Source organism: Pelobates fuscus, chromosome 5 (assembly GCF_036172605.1).
Source record: "Pelobates fuscus isolate aPelFus1 chromosome 5, aPelFus1.pri, whole genome shotgun sequence".
NCBI lineage: Eukaryota > Metazoa > Chordata > Amphibia > Anura > Pelobatidae > Pelobates > Pelobates fuscus.
In genome coordinates, this window is record NC_086321.1 from 231,085,482 (window position 1) to 231,105,371 (window position 19,890).

The following is a 19,890-nucleotide window of genomic DNA, read 5'->3' on the forward strand; positions in this document are numbered from 1 at the left end:
GGATTTGGGGTCTATTAATTACTGCTTTGGGCTAACTTTGCATATGTTTTTTCATTATCTCATTTCATGGGGATGTCTTAGAAGTAGGGACCTCCCATAGGTTTCGTTGCTCTTTGGTCCACTTGTATGTTGAACATATTCACTTCTATGCCTACTCCTACAATTCTGATTATATGTATCAGCTTGTTTATTCCACTTTGAAAATGATCTTATTTGTCCTTTAGGATTAGAAATGTGAGATAAAAATGATTATACTAAATAGCACTTGTACAACAAGTTTAATCCCCCTCAAGCATTTAGCCTTGTTAAGAATACACACCCTATGTAATCTTATGCCCTGCCATAGGATGGACTCAATCTAGTCAAGGGCTTGAGACTTGTTTATTCATTCTATAATAAAAGAGCAAGTAACAATGCAATTTTGCTTTGTCCTTATTATATGGCAGTTTAAGTCACCCCTCTCATGTTCTCTGGGGGATTTATGTACAGTTATTTTTTGCACAGATTGTTAGTGCTACCTTTAAGTTTAACTATTTAGGAAGTCACCCACTCCGTAAGGTTAACAGATTTTCCAACAATGGCTTTAGTTTAGTTTTTTTACCATTACTAGTTTCATATGCACATACATACGCACTACAGATTTAAAAAAAAAACACTTTGCCAACAGACCAATAATATGCACATACATACAGTTAATATGCTTGTCATACGACAGTATATGGTTTTTACATGTGTTTAGGCCTACAACATCCAATTAATAAATTCATTATATGTCATCTGTTTTTTGGGTTTGAGTGTGCCTTGTAATTTTGTGCCTACAGGCAACTAACAAATCTGGCACGGACTCATGGGAATTGTCAACAAAATCTAAATCTTAAAGATGACTGGCGTCACACCAACTGGTACAATTTCTGGTACTTGTGTGAAAGCTTAGCTTGGTTCAACTAGACTACTTTTTATACAGTCACATTATTAGATTTCTACCACCAAGTCATTCAACAGGAGACATTATTTAAAACAGAAATGGTCTTTTATTGGAATGCTAAAATGAACAGTTAAAAATACAAAGTAATTTAAAATGATGCCAATGTGCATCCATAACAGAGGTAAATTAGTAACACATCAGGGTTCCTCTGCTATAATGCACTATGTAAACATGTATCATAGTATAATACCTACCATTTATTCATAATGAGAGTATTTGTTCAAAACATATATATACAGGGAAAAATTTCCAATAAAGAAACCACATACATCCAAACTTTTCAGATTTTTGAATCATCCCAGCTGTGCTAAGTATTGTTTTTAGAATAGCTTGTTTATCCTGTTAAGTAACTAGTTTAAATCTTAGTGTAAAACATATAAAAAGTTTATACATGTCAAAACTACATTAAAAAAAAAAAGCACACTCAATGAATGGAAGGTGTACCAAATAATCCAGAGGCACTACAAAAACCGATCAGTTCATTGGCTTCCATCCCATGAAATGATTGTACGCACAAAATTGCTTAGCAGCGATTCAATATTAACAGTATACAGCCAAATTGAGGAGAGAAAAAATAAAAAAGGTAATAAATACACACAATAAAAATTGCCTTCTGAAACAGAAAGTTGTGGTGTTGACGACTAGATTTCGGCAGTGATGTAGAAAGCAAACAAGGAATCTGAGCACTAAGAGGAAGCTCTCTTTTGTTCCGTATATGGAGATTCATAGACGTCCATTGGGGGACAGGTGCATACCAAGTGCTGGTCTCCATAAATATCATCTATTCGAGCGATCGTTGGCCAGAATTTGCTCTCAGGTTTGACGAATGGCTGGAAGAAAAAGTTATATTGCATACTATTAATATCCAATCGGTGTACAAGAGCAAAACCCATGAAACCAACATGTCTGTCTGTTATTAAAACATACCATGGGAAAGGCTGCCATTTCTCTTGAATAAGGACGATCCCAGTTAGAAGATGCAATGCAATTCAACGTGTGTGGAGACATCTGCAAAAAAGAAAAAAAAATTATATTATAATATATATATATATATATATATATATATATTCCAAAAATCTTGCACTTCACCAAAACCACTTAATGTAATGCCCGGTGCTATATCCAGACAAAAAGTATAAAGGATATAGATAGATAGCACTCCAAGGACTTCATATAAAATGTAACTTTTATTGCATGCCAAAAATAAAAATGGTCAACGTTTCAGCTTGATATTCTCAAGCTTTCCTCAGGACTGAGGACCTGAGGTCCTGAGGAAAGCTTGAGAATATCAAGCTGAAACGTTGACCATTTTTATTTTTGGAATGCAATAAAAGTTACATTTTATATGAAGTCCTTGGAGTGCTCTCTCATATCATGTGTGTATGTGTATATATATATATATATATATATATATATATATATATATATATATATATATATATATATATATATATATATATATAAAAAAATGTATTCAAATTAATAAGTTTCCCTTTTTCTATGATCATTGAAGTATTGGAAACACAATACAAATGTGCATGACCAGCAACAGATTAAAGTTGGTAAGCAACTAGTAAACAATATAGTATATTAGGTTCTGTTTGGCAAGTTTTACTAAAGAACATGGTGAAGCTTGTAAACCCATTGAGTGGTAAGCATGATGATCCAGACTATACCTTATTAGATGAGCATTAGTAAACTTGAGCTATAAGATTCAAGTAGAATTTTGGTTTTGCATTCAGGAGGAGCTATGGTAAATCTTCCCTGATTCTAGAACATAGTCAGAATAATCTGCAGGTTTTTAAGTAAAGCATTGCTAGTGTGAAATATAAATTCTCATAAGACATTTCATTTATTATACAGATACACTTTTTGAACCAGAACAGCATTCTACTTGGTTATGTTCTCCTACACAACTTTTGTGTAGAAAATCCGGCAAAATATTCACATCCTTTCTTAGTGGAAATATTTGTAGCGGTGGAAAAAAAAAAAAAAAATCTAACTTTTACAGTTTTTTTTTTTAATTGGAACCGATTGCTGAAAGGCTCAAAAGACTTTTCAGAACACTTGTATAAATCTCTTTTAATTTGTTTATGTGACACTCAGTGTATTTTTTCCCCACTCAGTTTGAGTTCAAAGTTCAAAATCTTGAATGTACCATTTAAAAAAAATATATAAAACATTTCACACTACCTTTAGCTTTTAGAATATTGACTCCTTTATTATCCAGCTGTAGTCCTAACTATTAAGAAAGTTATTAATGACACCAATATCATATATAGAAAATGTATTTTTTTCAAAATTGGAGATTTAAAAATTGGCAAATTGTACAACTCTGGAAGGTCTCTGGGAAGAGCTGCAGTGCATGCTAATCTTGGCTCATACCTGATCACATCCATATAAATATTTAAGAGAAACGTATGAGACTGGCAACTAGGGCTAGTTTATTTTGAAAGACAAGACTTCAAGTAACAGCAATCATCTCAATTCTCCCACCATATTAAGTCACTTGTTTGTTACCTTTAGTGGATTAATTCTGGAGTCCATTCTACCGCCCTCAACTTCAGCAATTTCTTGCCTTATGTTGATCATGGCATCACAGAAGCGGTCTAGTTCTGCCTTATCCTCAGACTCTGTCGGTTCAATCATCAGCGTTCCTGGCACTGGCCATGACATAGTGGGTGCATGGAAGCCTACAAGTGGGATAAAACCATAACAAATTTGTGATAACATATTGTGATATGAATTATCCATTTTAATTGAATTATGTATTGGATTTAAAATGTAGCGATATTTTAAAAGTCTACCTTCAATTGAAAACTGACATAACAGCTTTGACATTCCTACCAGAAATCTTAAAGTAAAGCCCAGCATGGAGGAAGGGTGGTCTTAGCTTCCATTCCACCAAACACAAACACTTTAGAAGTCAGAACATTTACTTTTATGCTGTAATTATCACTTGAAATAATGAAACGCATAATAGGGATTGGCAGAGCTGGGACACATTGACAAAGGTGCAGAAGGAATTCTGGATTTCTTTTAACCACAAGTGTTCTTCCCTAGCTATTCTACAATACGAAATCAATCCTGCAAGGTAACTCCTAAACAAAATTGCAGGTAATCATTCAGTAGTCAAACTGACTATTTAAGATTCAATTAACAGTTTTGTGAAGACCATATCTTTTGTTGGGGAACAGAGAATTCACATATTTTGTTGTCCATATCTGTATTATAAAGGACATCAAGGAAACAGTCTAACGTACCATAGTCTTGTAACCTCTTGGCAATATCTACAGCCTCAATGTTTGCAGATTTCTTAAAAGGTCTTGTGTCAATAATGAATTCATGAGCCACAAATCCTGAAACAGAAATATAAAAAGTTTTTTTTCCCCCCCATTTAGACATGACAATTGTAGGAATTACAAATAAATCAAAAAGGTAAAAATTAATAAAATAAAATGTGTGGGTAATACAAATCCACAATAGGTTAAATGTAGGAAGAAGACAGACAGTAAAAAGGTGGAGTCATGATTTTTTTTAATTCTACTGCATGCCCTTTTAAACAGTTACTGAGCCCCTGTATATACTAAAAACAAGCAAGGGAGCACAACAGTTTGCTATAGATGAAAGACTTGCCTTTAGACCCTTTAAATAAAATTTTGTAGTGGTTTTCCAGTCTCTTGGCCATATAGTTGGCATTCAATATGGCAACCTCTGTAGCATGTTTGAGTCCCTTTGCACCCATCATCTAGATAAGGAAAAAATATATTGAAGTGAAGAGGTTTGAATTCAAATAAAGCAACAAGTCAGCGTATTGGTTTTTGCTACATTTAGTACACCACACCTTAATGTATGCCCATGATATTGGAAGGATAGCACTGGATCCCCATGGCGCAGCACTTATTGTACCCAATGACCGTGCATCAATGTCTTGAGGCAAGGCAATAACAGGATGGCTTGGCAGATATGGGGCAAGGTGCCTTTTCCTAGAAAGTAAACCAAGTAAAACTGTAAGCACGGGATACACAAAAAAAAAAAAAAAAAAAAATCAAGTCAAACTTATTTAGTGAATGCTTCATGTTTTAGCTGAAACCGTGATCTATAGTAAAGAAACTAATTGACCTGATCTCCGATTTGCTTTATTGACACAAAGGTTGGTGGAAAATGTGTACTTAAAGCTGGAGTAATGAAAAAGATCTCAGGCACTCACTGTACTTGGTTCCAGGCAGATTTATAACAACGTTTCAACCTACACAGGTCTTTATCAAGCTTGATAAAGACCTGTATAGGTCAAAACATTGTAATAAATCTGCCTGGAACCAAGTACAGCGAGTGGCTGAGATCTTTTTCATTACTATGTATTTCTTGGAGTTTGCTGACCCTTGCTCAGTAGCACCCTGCGTTGGTATATTGCGACTGAGTGTGACCCTACCTTTTGTTTACTACTTAAAGCTGGAGGGCCAAACTCTCCAAACATGAAGGCCACAAAAAAAAAAAAAAAAAAAATGTTTTTACTTACACTCCTATTGGCCCCATACCAGGACCTCCACCTCCATGGGGAATACAAAATGTCTTGTGAAGGTTTAAGTGAGATACATCAGAGCCATAATCACCAGGGCGACATAAGCCAACCTGTGTCAATATTAACAAAGAGTTAGCCTGCAAAGTATGGAAAAGTCTACCTAAACAGGTTGTATATTATATTCTACAGAGAATTTTTGTAAAAAAAAAAAAAAAAAAAAAATACTTTTCAAGAAACAAACAGACCCTTAAAGGATATTATTCATATGTGAGGTAACAGCTTTCTGATACATTGAGAAATTTGGTTTCTATTTTGGTGCCAAAAAAGAGGTTTCCCAATATTGTGGCCAAATTAGAAAACACTTCAGATTGGGTGATTGTGTTATGAATTAACAGCAGTAAGAAAGCTCACCCTTTTCAAAATTTGACACCAACATATACATCTCAAATAAAGTTACACACATTAAGTTACACTGCAAAATGGAATGCATGGTTAAAAAAAAATAAAAAAAATCTTCACTGCTTTATATCATATCAAGGAGGATATTTTTCAATGTCAATGACGTCAATGTTTCATCAGGACACCAGTGATTTCAAAAGTGAAAACCTAAATACCCCCCCCCCCCCCTTAGAACGAGGATAACCGTGAGAGTGAGGCTTTGGTTATCAGTTATCCTTTGCATTACTAATCTTCTATAAATGAGACAAAGCCCAAAACACGTGAAAGACAAAAAGTGAAAGAGTACATAGATCCAAAAAGGCAGAGAAAAAAAACCAAAAAACTGCAGATTGCAACACACAAGGTTAGTAAAGTAATGCTGCAATTCCTACGATAAAAAAAAAAAAAGAGAAATGAGAAGAAATAAAAATGTTGATGTTAATACATAAGAATCCATAACATCCCAACCCTCCCCACACTCAAAGCCCTGAGGGGAAAAAATGAAACCAGGATAAAAACTGATAACAGGCCAGAGCTACAGATAAATATATACAGAACAGTTGCCGAAGAGACCACGAGTAAGTAAAGTTAATCACCACAAGGTGTCAAGAAAGAGAAACATATACACAACACTAAATATAACCAAAAAGTATCTCATAACATTTTCAGTATAGAGCCATTAGTAACCGGATATATTTTGTTTGTTTTGTCATTATGTATGCATTCTATCATTAGTACATGGCTATAAATATATTATGAGCCTTGATAGGGTAAGGTACATGTTAATGATGTTAAAGCTAAAAACACACACAAAAACCCCACAAAAATATCAGAAAGTGGCTGATTGATCAAGCCTGCTTCTAGACCTTCCCTCAGGATATGTTCTAGGATTTTACTGGACTTGGGTCTGGGATCCACATCCTTATGGTAGTAGGTCTAATGGTCACTTAGTTGTGTAAGAATTCTGGGTAGGCATATGCAAATGAGCTCAACAAAGCCACATTTTTGCCTCAATTCCACTTTATACATGGATTGCTTGGAATATGTGTTTGCTGTATACAACATCTTTGAAACACAATTTAGGAAGAGGAGCAATGCCAGTGACCTCTTGGAGACCTTCATACATACCCCAATATTTTAATGCTAGAACAAGCCATGCTAGAACATGGTAAATCCATTGATCTTACCTGTGCATTCATATTTGCTCCATCCAGATACACCTGGCCCCCATTTTTATGAATAAGATCACAAACATCTCCTATACCCTCCTCAAACACACCATTGGTAGAAGGATAGGTTATCATTATGGCTGCCAAATTGTCCTTATGCTTATCAACCTATAACAAAACAGAAGGCAAACATTTAGTTATACATTAGTAAGGATTCTAGAAATTAACTCAGCCTCTAGGGCAGAGGTCCTCAAACTCCGGCCCCCCAGATGTTGCTGAACTAAAACTCCCATGATTCTTTGAATTACATAGATAGCCAGAGAATCATGGGAGTTGTAGTTCAGCAACATCTGGGGGGCCGGAGTTTGAGGACCCCTGCTCTAGGGTCTTTATTCTTTGTGTCTCATTATGTCATACCTCCAAACTCCATTCTGAAAAGACCATTACACTTTGATTTATTGGCTTTTCAGTATAATGCACCCATGTTAAAAATTAACAGCAAATAGAAATATATTTAAAGGGTCACTATAGTAACCAGAACAACTACAGCTTATTGTATTTGTTCTGGTGTGTAGAATCATTACCATCAGGCTATTTGCTGTAAACACTTTTCAGAGAAAATGCAGTGTTTACATTACAGCCTAGTGATAACTTCACTAGCCAATCCTCAGATGGCTGTTTGAGATCCTTCCTGGGTCATGGCTGCCTAAAATGCATCCAAACATACAGTGTCTCCACCCTCTGCATGCAGACACTGAACTTTCCTCAGAGATTCATTGATTCAATTCATCTCGATGAGGAGATGCTGATTGGCCAGGGCTGTGTTTGATGGCTCTGCCCCTGATCTGCCTCCTTGTAAGTCTCAGCCAATCCTATGGGGAGACATTGTGATTGGATCAGGCTACCACTTCTGATGATGTCAGCATACTGCATGTTTTTCTGAGGCAAACAGCATGCAGAGTTACAGCTTCAGGCTTGAATACAGTAAGATTTTTGCTATATTTATGGAGGCATGAGGGGCCCAGGGGGGCTAGATGGTGGTTTTAACACTATAGGGTCAGGAATACCTAGCAATCCAGACCCACAACTAACCTCAGCGTGAACTGCCAATGCTGGAGAGCAGGAGGATACCACACACACCCGGTTCGCCCAGTGGACCGACGAGTCGCATGCCTGGGGCCTACACCAAGCGGGGCAGACCCTACAACACGCCCGGAGTGGGAGGGTGAAGCCGACATGCTTCTGGCTACTCGCCAAAACACCGGCGACCTCCGTCCGCAACAGGCATATAGAGCCTCCAGGTCGGGCATATGGACTGACTCCTGAAGAAGCCCAAAGCTCACAATTCTGCAAGTCACCTAGAGACTCTTTTGCACCTGTTCTTGACCCAGTGCAACTTCTTCAGTGAACACTTATGTTAACGTTTTGTTTATGTTAGGCTTGTTTTGTGCTAACCTAGTGCCATAGTCCTCCACGCTAAGCAGATACCGTATTTATCGGCGTATAACACGCACCTCATTTTTTAGAAAGAAATTCCAGGAAATTTCCCCCCCTCCCATAGTATTCTCCCCCTTCCCCCTCCCCTCCCATAGTGTACTTCCCCTCCCATAGTGTACTTCCCCTTCCCCTTCCCCTCCCATAGTGTACTTCCCCTTCCCCCTCCCCTCCCATAGTGTACTTCCCCTTCCCCCTCCCCTCCCATAGTGTACTTCCCCTTCCCCCTCCCCTCCCATAGTGTACTTCCCCTTCCCCCTCCCCTCCCATAGGGTACTTCCCCTTCCCCCTCCCCTCCCATAGGGTACTTCCCCTTCCCCCTCCCCTCCCATAGGGTACTTCCCCTTCCCCCTCCCCTCCCATAGGGTACTTCCCCTTCCCCCTCCCCTCCCATAGGGTACTTCCCCTTCCCCCTCCCCTCCCATAGGGTACTTCCCCTTCCCCCTCCCCTCCCATAGGGTACTTCCCCTTCCCCCTCCCCTCCCATAGGGTACTTCCCCTTCCCCCTCCCCTCCCATAGGGTACTTCCCCTTCCCCCTCCCCTCCCATAGGGTACTTCCCCTTCCCCCTCCCCTCCCATAGGGTACTTCCCCTTCCCCCTCCCCTCCCATAGGGTACTTCCCCTTCCCCCTCCCCTCCCATAGGGTACTTCCCCTTCCCCCTCCCCTCCCATAGGGTACTTCCCCTTCCCCCTCCCCTCCCATAGGGTACTTCCCCTTCCCCCTCCCCTCCCATAGGGTACTTCCCCTTCCCCCTCCCCTCCCATAGGGTACTTCCCCTTCCCCCTCCCCTCCCATAGGGTACTTCCCCTTCCCCCTCCCCTCCCATAGGGTACTTCCCCTTCCCCCTCCCCTCCCATAGGGTACTTCCCCTTCCCCCTCCCCTCCCATAGGGTACTTCCCCTTCCCCCTCCCCTCCCATAGGGTACTTCCCCTTCCCCCTCCCCTCCCATAGGGTACTTCCCCTTCCCCCTCCCCTCCCATAGGGTACTTCCCCTTCCCCCTCCCCTCCCATAGGGTACTTCCCCTTCCCCCTCCCCTCCCATAGGGTACTTCCCCTTCCCCCTCCCCTCCCATAGGGTACTTCCCCTTCCCCCTCCCCTCCCATAGGGTACTTCCCCTTCCCCTTCCCCCTCCCATAGGGTACTTCCCCTTCCCCCTCCCCTCCCATAGGGTACTTCCCCTTCCCCCTCCCCTCCCATAGGGTACTTCCCCTTCCCCCTCCCCTCCCATAGGGTACTTCCCCTTCCCCCTCCCCTCCCATAGGGTACTTCCCCTTCCCCCTCCCCTCCCATAGGGTACTTCCCCTTCCCCCTCCCCTCCCATAGGGTACTTCCCCTTCCCCCTCCCATAGGGTACTTCCCCTTCCCCCTCCCCTCCCATAGGGTACTTCCCCTTCCCCCTCCCCTCCCATAGGGTACTTCCCCTTCCCCCTCCCCTCCCATAGGGTACTTCCCCTTCCCCCTCCCCTCCCATAGGGTACTTCCCCTTCCCCCTCCCCTCCCATAGGGTACTTCCCCTTCCCCCTCCCCTCCCATAGGGTACTTCCCCTTCCCCCTCCCCTCCCATAGGGTACTTCCCCTTCCCCCTCCCCTCCCATAGGGTACTTCCCCCTCCCCTCCCATAGGGTACTTCCCCCTCCCCTCCCATAGGGTACTTCCCCCTCCCCTCCCATAGGGTACTTCCCCCTCCCCTCCCATAGTGTACTTCCCCTTCCCCTCCCATAGTGTACTTCCCCTTCCCCTCCCATAGTGTACTTCCCCTTCCCCTCCCATAGTGTACTTCCCCTTCCCCTCCCATAGTGTACTTCCCCCTCCCCTCCCATAGTGTACTTCCCCCTCCCCTCCCATAGTGTACTTCCCCCTCCCCTCCCATAGTGTACTTCCCCCTCCCCTCCCATAGTGTACTTCCCCCTCCCCTCCCATAGTGTACTTCCCCCTCCCCTCCCATAGTGTACTTCCCCCTCCCCTCCCATAGTGTACTTCCCCCTCCCCTCCCATAGTGTACTTCCCCCTCCCCTCCCATAGTGTACTTCCCCCTCCCCTCCCATAGTGTACTTCCCCCTCCCCTCCCATAGTGTACTTCCCCCTCCCCTCCCATAGTGTACTTCCCCCTCCCCTCCCATAGTGTACTTCCCCCTCCCCTCCCATAGTGTGCACACTTCCTTTCAGTCCCGCCGGAAACATGAAATTAAAGTTCCTGTACCGCGGTGCAAGCTGTGAAGCCGGCCCACGCTTCAGGACAGGTAAGTAATTATGGGATATCGGCGTATAACACGCACCCACGATTTCCCCCCTATTTTCAAGGGAAAAAAGTGCGTGTTGTACGCCGATAAATACGGTAACTATCTAGCACACTAGACTGCTCTAGAGGTATAGAACCAGCGGTCCTTAACCACTCCGAGCCAAACTGGGATTGGGCATGACATGCTTCTTGTCTCTCATTACACGCCCACAAATAGGGCCTAGCCTATTCATGCATAAAACGATGCTCTGTTTATCTGCCTGATCTACCTGGCAGGCACTGCAAGCGAGGAACTGGGTATTCCTACTCAGATAGAAATGTCATCTTATGATCTGCCTAACATGTAAAATAAATGTTAATCTAGTTATGCCTTACTAACTCACTCTAGATAGTAAATTGAATACAGTCACTGCGGTAAACCCTGTAGTCTATATTGAGCCTAACTGTACTCAAGCAGCATGTATTAGGTCTGTTCTACTCCATTCATAAGCTATATTTTCTCTTGCAAAACTAAAAATGTGCTGTATACTCATTTGCCACGTTATGTTTCAACTGTTCGTTACATTACTGCTTGTGACTGCTATTGTGGCTGGACAAGCCTATTGTTATACCATGCACAACAAAAATAAAGAATAAAAAAAAAAACCAAATGCAATGTTTCTGCTTATAAGGTTATATTTAGCAATTGGCTGTGTATAGAAGAAACTCTGGCACAATTAAAAATGAAAGAGCCCACCTCATGTCATGACAAAAATAAAAACACACCATTCACCATTACTAAAATGACAAATGTTAGGAATTCAAAATTATTTTTTTAATTTATTGTTTTTGGTATTTATATATATTTTGCAGCATTTTACAATATAATTTATAATATAGGGCCAAAGTAGCCGAGCTAAAGCATAGACAAAGATTTTATTCCAGTGCAGCTATTTTGGCCTTACATTTGAAATACACTTTAAAGTGAGAATTGTCTGTTAGGATTGCAGTGAGCAACCCTGCAGTATTATTTAGGGAAAGGGGGAGAAGGGGAGACGCTGTCACTACCATTACCATGTTCCAAGAAAGGTTTGCATATAACAGATTCAGGCAAACTACTTTCTCCTGATAAGTTATTTAAATTCAAGTCACAGGTGGTGATTTAATGGGCCTGTACATATACAATATGTGTCTCATTAGCTGGGCCTCATCCCTTGAAGCAGTATTCAGTTCCTCCAACGTTCTAAGCAAATCAGGTATCCTAGCAACAGTCTGGGCAGATAAGACACACACAAGACCGATACAAAACGGGTAAATGGCTGGCTATGCTTCAGAAAGAATTTACATTTATAGGGAAAAATGTATTATTGTCCAGATTAAAAATTAGAATAATGGCAGCAACAAAAATAAATATTATTAAACCATTAAAGATAACTAAAAGAGGATTATTACTTTATGGACAAAAAATTGATTTGTTTCAGCAAATTGCTCAGTTGCAAAATATGATTTAAAGGTGTTAAAATGGGATTTTACTTACCCTTCTCTCCCTCGATGAGATCAATCAATCTTAATGATCTCTGCCCTTCCAATGTTTCCTATAGGAATGCATTGGGAGGCTATTGCACGTTCTCGGCAAAAAGCTGCACTTCACCAATCAGCAACTCCTGAATCAGTGCACTTTTATGGGGAGCGTTCAGTGGCATTTACATTGAAAACCTTGCAGAGACGTGATATACACCAGAGCCACTACATTAAGCTGTAGTGCTTTTGGTGACTAGAGTGTTCATTTAGTTAACCAAACCATGAAACATGTATAAAAGATGAGGAGAGGCATCAAAGGTGGCATAGACTAAGTTAAAAGAACATATAAAAAAAAAAGTCGGATTTTTATACAAAATAAATACAAAAAATCATATTACAATTAAAACTTGCCTGTCATTCGGCAGTAAAACAAGTATCACGTGTGAATCAAGCTTGATAACTATTGAGAGTATAAGCGTTCACAGCGTTTTTTAGCATGTAAAAATAGATCAAATTATTGAATCTAGTTTAGTCCAAAGCCACTGAGGGGTGTAGGGATTGAAAAAGATTGGTGCCTCTAAGGGTGTTAAGGAAAAATCTAAAATTTCATTAAACATGTAGCAATACACAATACTCGAGAACATTTTTAACATCTACCAGGCTTGTAACTATTTAAGAAGCTACTGGTTAAGATGGAAAAAAGCCAAATATTTACCATAGCTTTCAAGTGACCTTGGTCAATGTTTCCATTTTTATCCACTTCCACAGGCTGGATTTTCATTCCGGCCATCTGAGCACTTGCTGGATTTGTCCCATGAGCAGATTTGGGGATTAGACAAACCTGCAAAATTCATTTGTGAAAAGCAATTAAAACAGAGAACCGTATACCAAATACAACATAATCGATAAGGTTCATATGCTGCACATTTGCTATATTTATTTTGCTGGATGGCAAGAATAAAGAGACTTATCATCCCCTGGACTTGTCGACTGAACGCAGTCCAACTGGACCCATCATGCCAGCCAACGTCAGCATTCCCCTTCAGTTAGCTAAAATCTACCACTAACATGGTTTAAGGTTTGAGAAAGGATTTATTTTCATAAAGACAGTTATACAAAAGCCTCTTGGTACGCTGGTAATCTCCATGGTTACCATGATGTATGAAAAGCACTGCAAACGCATTTGTCTTTAGCGATTTAAACCCTAACCAGCATTTTTGTTCTGCAAATGTGAGTGTGAATTTAAAATAAACATTCAGTAATCATATAGCCAATATAATTTAATCAGATACTGCCTAACAGGAAATCTAAAAACACCAAAATTATGTTAGCCTAATACAGAGTCAGGCCTAATTTTTAAACAAAAGTGTGCTTCTGAGGACACAACAGTGACAAGGCATGGCCAATAAGTACTTTCCTTCTGTGTCCCTCTGCATGCGATATCTATATCTGGAACATCTCACCACTGCCGAAGGGTATAGAATGGTGGCAGCAATACAATGTAAAGATGGGTGTGGTTGGCCCCTAGCCACAAATACCAAGGGTTGCTCAAGCCATAGTCACCATACTGTATATTTCCTTAAAGAGACACTATAGGCACCCAGACCATTTCATCTTATTGAAGTGGTCATGGTGCAGTGTTACTGTCCCCTTAACCATGCAGCTTAAAACATTGCAGTTTTAATGAAACTGAAATTTTTACATTGCAGGATTAAGCCTGCTTCTAGTGGCTTCCAGACAGCCACTAGAGGCACTTCCTGCTATATCACGGAGTGAAACAATGCTGGACATCCTCACACTTGACATTAAGTTGTCCATTGCCTTCAACTCCTCTATAGAAAAGAATTGTGTTTCTTTAAACTTGCAGATTATAGTTATTGCCTAGAAGCACTCTGGATATGCTGCTTATCTAAGATATTTGGTCTGCTTTAGAATACTTACAGTTCTATGATGCTCCCCTCTTCCATTCAGATAAGCCTTGATTGCAGCCAGACCAGCATATTCACCCTGAGCACCACTAATGAATAATACAGATAAAAAGATATATATATTAGAATCTATTGTATCCCCAGTACTTCTCACCATTCTCTCCTAAACTTTTTAATTTGTCAAACATTATCTGACTTTATGGATTTCATATTACGTAATGTTCTGCTTTATAACCATCTATCGTCACGTATAGCTTTTATGAATTAACATTCCCAAGAGATATGGGCAACGCCAAATGGGATATAAGAGAAGACAAGTGTGGCGAAAGTAACCTCGCAACTTAGTTTTGGAGAGGCCTGTTTGCCAGCCTTTGCCCTGTGACTATGGCCCCTCGGGTGTATTGTATTTTAAAAACAATATTTGTGCATATTCGGACTTCGCACAATGCCCCTTTCAAATATGTGGCGGCGGCCATCTTAAATTGTCCAGCAGTGTTTTGTTGTTGAGTGTATGGAACTGTTTTGGGCATCTGAACCCCTGAACCAATCTGGGTGATTTTTGGATATGTTGTTCACCGAGCTCAGGGCTATCAGGAGATGTGATGTATTTTGGGGTTTCTAAAAATGCAGGTTTTTTCTGTTTAGAGTTAATGGAGTTAGTCCATTGTCTTCGTTAATTATATCACAGGCATAGAGGAGGGATTGTGTACACTGTATGGGAGTGACTGAATTTAAAACGGTTTTTATTGGCTTGTTGTTCCTGTGTCACTGTGCCCCACAAGGTACACGTGGGTGGTAACCTTGTGGGGAAAACTGTATAAAAGACAATAAACCCTCAGATCTGCGGAGATCCGGTTTTACCCTCAACATAGAGTCTCGTCTCATGTGTGGGGGAAAAGGCTGCATCTACACTGGGGGATTGCTATACTCTGTATACTCCCCTGGGCTATAATCACTAAGCTCTTTTAAGAGCTTGTTCCTGCTACTCTCTCTTGGAGGAGAGGTTCACCCACTGGAACCTGGAGGCTTGTTGTAGGTCCAGGGTGGGTAGAGGACGGAGAGTTCCCAGCCAAGTTGCGGCAGTTCGTGGGATCTGCAGGTCTTAGGGTGTCTGCTGCGGGCTGATGGTTCTTGGTAAGCACTAGGAGCACCGATTGATGGAGGGTCCGTCACAACAAGTATTTCAAATGGAGAAAGATTTTCCCTTCTATTAAAGTCCAGGAGTCCAAGAGTGCACATTCACACGTTAATACATTTCACTATGCGGCCCCCTCATCCACCGGTCAGCTGCCTGGATTACCGATGGTTGGATTTGGGGTGGTTAAACCTCCAGATCTGCACATTGAGTTTACTATAAGCATCCTTCTGGAGAAAAATTTACTATTTTATTAGGACATTTGGTTGTTATTTCCAAGAGAGAACTTGGAAAGATCAGGTACTTGTTCCTTACATATTAAAAGGTATTTTTGTATTTTGAAAGGAACCTTTAGAGAGTGGACTGAAATTTTACCTGATTGCATATGTTGTAAACTAAAACAAAAACAAATATAAATATATAGCAATGTTGTCACATTAGTCGATGTTTTAAATGGAGTTTTATTTTCACCAATATTTATATTATTAACCTGTGCTTCATAGCACATCAGCACACAGAAACGGACCAGCAAAACGCTCCAATCCTAGCTTGGTCTATTTGTTATGTGTTTATTTACACAGAAACTAGACAAAGCGCACTATATATACACACACACACGTATATGAAACTGCAACAAAAATACTACAATCTATTGTTATTGCATATCCCAAGCACGTTAAAAAGCAGCACATTGGAGGTCACCTGTTTGGCTGAAAGGATATTTTGTCATATCCAGTTATCTCACACAAATCCTTCTCCAGTTCTTTGAACAGTTGCTGATATCCCAGAGATTGATCCAAAGGCACAAATGGATGAATGTTTGCAAACTCTGCCCAGGTAATAGGCTAGAAAAGACACAAACCAAAAAAAAAAACAGTAAGGTTAATGGATGAGTTACAATTAGCAAAAATAATTACAAACCAAGTTGTAAAATGCATAGCGCTATACCATAATCAGACTTGGATTAAACCGGCTACATTTTCGCCAGACTGTGAATAATCTTAACCTGAAGGAAACAGCAAAATTAATCATGCACACAAATGATTCTGCAGATGTGACTTTCTCTAGAGAGTTAATTACAGTGAAGTAATCTAGTTGTTATTATGGGACATATCTAAAAGATATAAAAACATAAATTATTATTTATTATAATTAAAGTGTTAGGTAGTATAGGGGTTTATAGGGAGGGGGTTATTAGGCATAGTGGTAGTGTGGTGCAGGGGGTTAATTTTTAGCGTGGCGTGTTTGTTTAGCAAAGTATTTTTTTTTTTATTGATATAGTGGAGCAGGTTGTGTAGTGGTTAAAGAATAGCTATTATGGTAATCAAAGCACTGTACATGTGTCCCAGTTCTGTCTAAGATTAGTGTGGGTTACAGGTACAGGCACAGCTAGTTCAGCTGCCGTTATTAAAATGGCAGGAGGTGCTACTCTTTGCAGACTGCAATGTCTTTTTTCTACCTTAGATAAGGTCCCCCAAGACTACAGGAACGTGGTCAGTGCATTATTCCACTTCCATTACAAAGAATAGCTGCACAAATCATGTCACCATCAGTGCAGAGTGGTACTTAATTTTTATACATATACACCAATATTGCCAGGGTTCATCTTCTCAGTTGACTAAAAGAAGAAGTCTGCTTTAAAAAAAAAAAAAAGAAAAAAAAAGCCAGACTAGATGACTCTGCAAGAATACCATCTCCAGAATGTGGTTTTCTAAGCAGCTTGTTTGGCCTTTTGGTTATCCACTAGTGAACACAGACCCAAGCATAACACAATATTTATTTCATTATGAAGAAATATCCATCTGGGAATCTTAATTAGCTCTCAGCCAGCCTGAGTGACAGCACTCCTAAGCTTAGCTCAATGAAGAGTGCCATCGGCTGTGTAACTGTTTGACTATTTACACTGGAGGAGAAAACTCCTGACACTAACCCATATGCATGCTATAGTGGTTCTTGTGCTCAGAGTATTCCTTTAAAACACTTTCAACCTCTGAGGCACCCTTGGTCCTGCTTAGCTTAAAACACATAAAAGACAATAAGCGACATCACAGAAGAGACATGGCCACCTCCACCAGTGGTCCATCTTAATGCTCCTCATAGAGGAGCACTGTGGACCTAATGTGCTAGCGCAGTGAGAGCCGAAAACTTATTCAAGCTTTAAAAGGGACACTATAGTCACCTGAACAACTTCAGCTTAATGAGGTTGTTCAGGTGAGTGCTACAGCTCCCTGCAGCCTTTTTCTTGTAAGCACTGTATTTTCTGAGAAACAAACAAATCACTTACTGTAAGTTCAGATGAACTATTCAATTTCATGGTGCATGATCCCTGGTAAAAAAAAAAAAAAAAAAAGATATATATTCATAATTCATTTTTGCATCATTTTTCTTCCTCTGGAACTCAAAATACTTTATTACTAGCATTGACATAGATAGACAGTACAATAGGAGCACCTAAGTGACTGAAGACATGTGGCCATCACCCTCTAGAGAAGAATGATTTTGTGGTATGATCATGTAGATGGTTTATCTTATGTGGACAGTCAAGGAATGGTTAGATCTATGCAAGTTTGTCCACCCACATTGCACACTTTACAATATATGTCAAGCCTATAACCTTTACAACTGATAATTCCAAAGCCAACATGAAAATCATGGAGTATATATAGGGTGTATAGATGCTGGGGTTATTGTACCTCAGTCTCATCATCTTGTTGTAGCGTTAGCTTAAAACATTGGGGTAAGTGGACATCAATCAGGATTTGGCAAGGTCTATTAAAGCGATAAAAGCTATACCTTTCTGTGAGTGTCTTGTGAATACAATACGAGCGCATCCAAACAATGAATATTAGGTGTTACAGCAACGTGCTCTGGGATTACAGCTATCTTCAATGCAATGCAATCTCAAAATAAAGATCTCTTCCCATCTCCAGGTGGCCTGGAGTAACATTCCCAGAGTCCTGGATATTTTACTAGATAAATCATACCTACCAGAGGAATCATACTGTGCACAAGTGAGATATCTTTGTTTTCCAGTCTCTTCATATATCGAACAATATTGGTTTCAGAATGATAGCTTGTAATGGTAAAGAAGAAGAAGACATTTAAAAAAAAAAAAAAAATTGTTAGAATGTATTTACTTTCCAATTGTAAAATTAGCGAATTAAAGGGATAGTCTAATTACTAAAACAATTTTAGCTTGATAAAGCAGTTTAACCACTTTTATTTCTGTCCATTCAGCCCCAGCCGCACCTTCCCCGGCTGTGACTCACACAGACTGCATGTAAAAATAATTTAATTTTCAATCAGTTCTGACTTTTACTTAAGAATTGTATCTCCTGGTGTGTACATTAAACGCTAATCAAAAACAGGTGTCTCTTTCAGGGTCTAGCAAGCCATTAACAGAGCAGGAGAGAATACATTCTAAATAAAAAAAACAGACTGACTGACTCTATACAGGACGCATGAAGGAGACTGTAGGTCACATGCAGGGGAGGTGTGACTAGGGCTGCATAAACAAAGTGCTTTAACTCCTAGATGGCAGAGACTTGAGCAGTAAGACTACATGTGCATGATTTATACATCAAAATCACGTCATTAAGCTAAAGTTGTTTAGATGCACATTGTGTCCCTTTAAATCAATAATCCCATACCTGTTAAACACCTGATGTGCAAGGAATTTGCTGGTCCTTTTGAATGCAGTGCTCAAGATGCCCTTTGAATCTTCGCCCATATTTTCAGCTACTAACTCCTGTAAAACAACGAAGACTCAAATATTGGATAAAATACAGGCACAAGCAAGTCAGTGAACAAGCACAGACTCAAGTCATCTCCCTACAGGTACAAGGTATTTCTAACAGAAGCTAGATATATAGAAAATATTTCTCTGTAGTAACTTTATTATTACATATGGATTAATCTGGTACACTGTTGTGACTCCTGTGCCCTCTGGCTACTGCCACGGGCATTTGACGCTGTGCATCATTCTGCCATCAATTTTGATGCAGATAACTTGATTGGCAAATCATTTATACTCCCGATGCCACACCGGTCTGTGTAGATATAATGAAGCAAGTTGCATGTTTTGCATAATTTTTTTACACAGATGAATAGACATGAGCCTATGGCTACATTAAGCCACTTTGACCTGTTATAGTCTGTTACCGAGAATGTTTTGACTTGGCTTGCACTATTCTTATCTCTGGAATCCCTGACTCTGTTTAAATGGTCTTCCAATTCTCGGTTCTCCTTGACATGGCCTGTCTCAGTTTGATCCCATCTGCTTGCAAACTTTTTAAACTTTCATACATTAAAGCGGCACGGAGGAAAGGTGAGAATTGTGGGAAAACTGCGCTGACCACAGGAAATGAAGCACACTTTGCTCCTCTGCTGGTCAGAGATGGTCAGGTGTAGGAAACCTCCGTAAGACAAATAGTCCCTACTTTGTCTTATGTTTTTAAAGAAAACTAGAGCAGACAG

The 19,890-nt window shown here is 40.2% G+C and overlaps 1 protein-coding gene across 1 annotated transcript in view; it reads right to left on the reverse strand.

Annotated features, from left to right (window-relative positions):
* Positions 1-1,008: 1,008 nt before the first annotated feature.
* The window catches only part of GLDC (glycine decarboxylase), a 60,695-nt gene continuing 41,813 nt past the window's right edge, over positions 1,009-19,890 (reverse strand). The window contains exons 12-25 of the mRNA XM_063455112.1: positions 19,065-19,162; positions 18,403-18,487; positions 17,699-17,740; positions 16,117-16,259; positions 14,293-14,368; positions 13,067-13,192; positions 7,133-7,282; positions 5,505-5,617; positions 4,830-4,971; positions 4,622-4,733; positions 4,249-4,344; positions 3,506-3,678; positions 1,913-1,993; positions 1,009-1,815 (exon numbers count right to left, since the gene is read on the reverse strand). Coding sequence (XP_063311182.1) covers positions 1,672-1,815; positions 1,913-1,993; positions 3,506-3,678; positions 4,249-4,344; positions 4,622-4,733; positions 4,830-4,971; positions 5,505-5,617; positions 7,133-7,282; positions 13,067-13,192; positions 14,293-14,368; positions 16,117-16,259; positions 17,699-17,740; positions 18,403-18,487; positions 19,065-19,162 — 1,581 coding nt within the window. The 3' untranslated portion in view covers positions 1,009-1,671. The remainder of the gene's footprint in view (positions 1,816-1,912; positions 1,994-3,505; positions 3,679-4,248; positions 4,345-4,621; positions 4,734-4,829; positions 4,972-5,504; positions 5,618-7,132; positions 7,283-13,066; positions 13,193-14,292; positions 14,369-16,116; positions 16,260-17,698; positions 17,741-18,402; positions 18,488-19,064; positions 19,163-19,890) is intronic.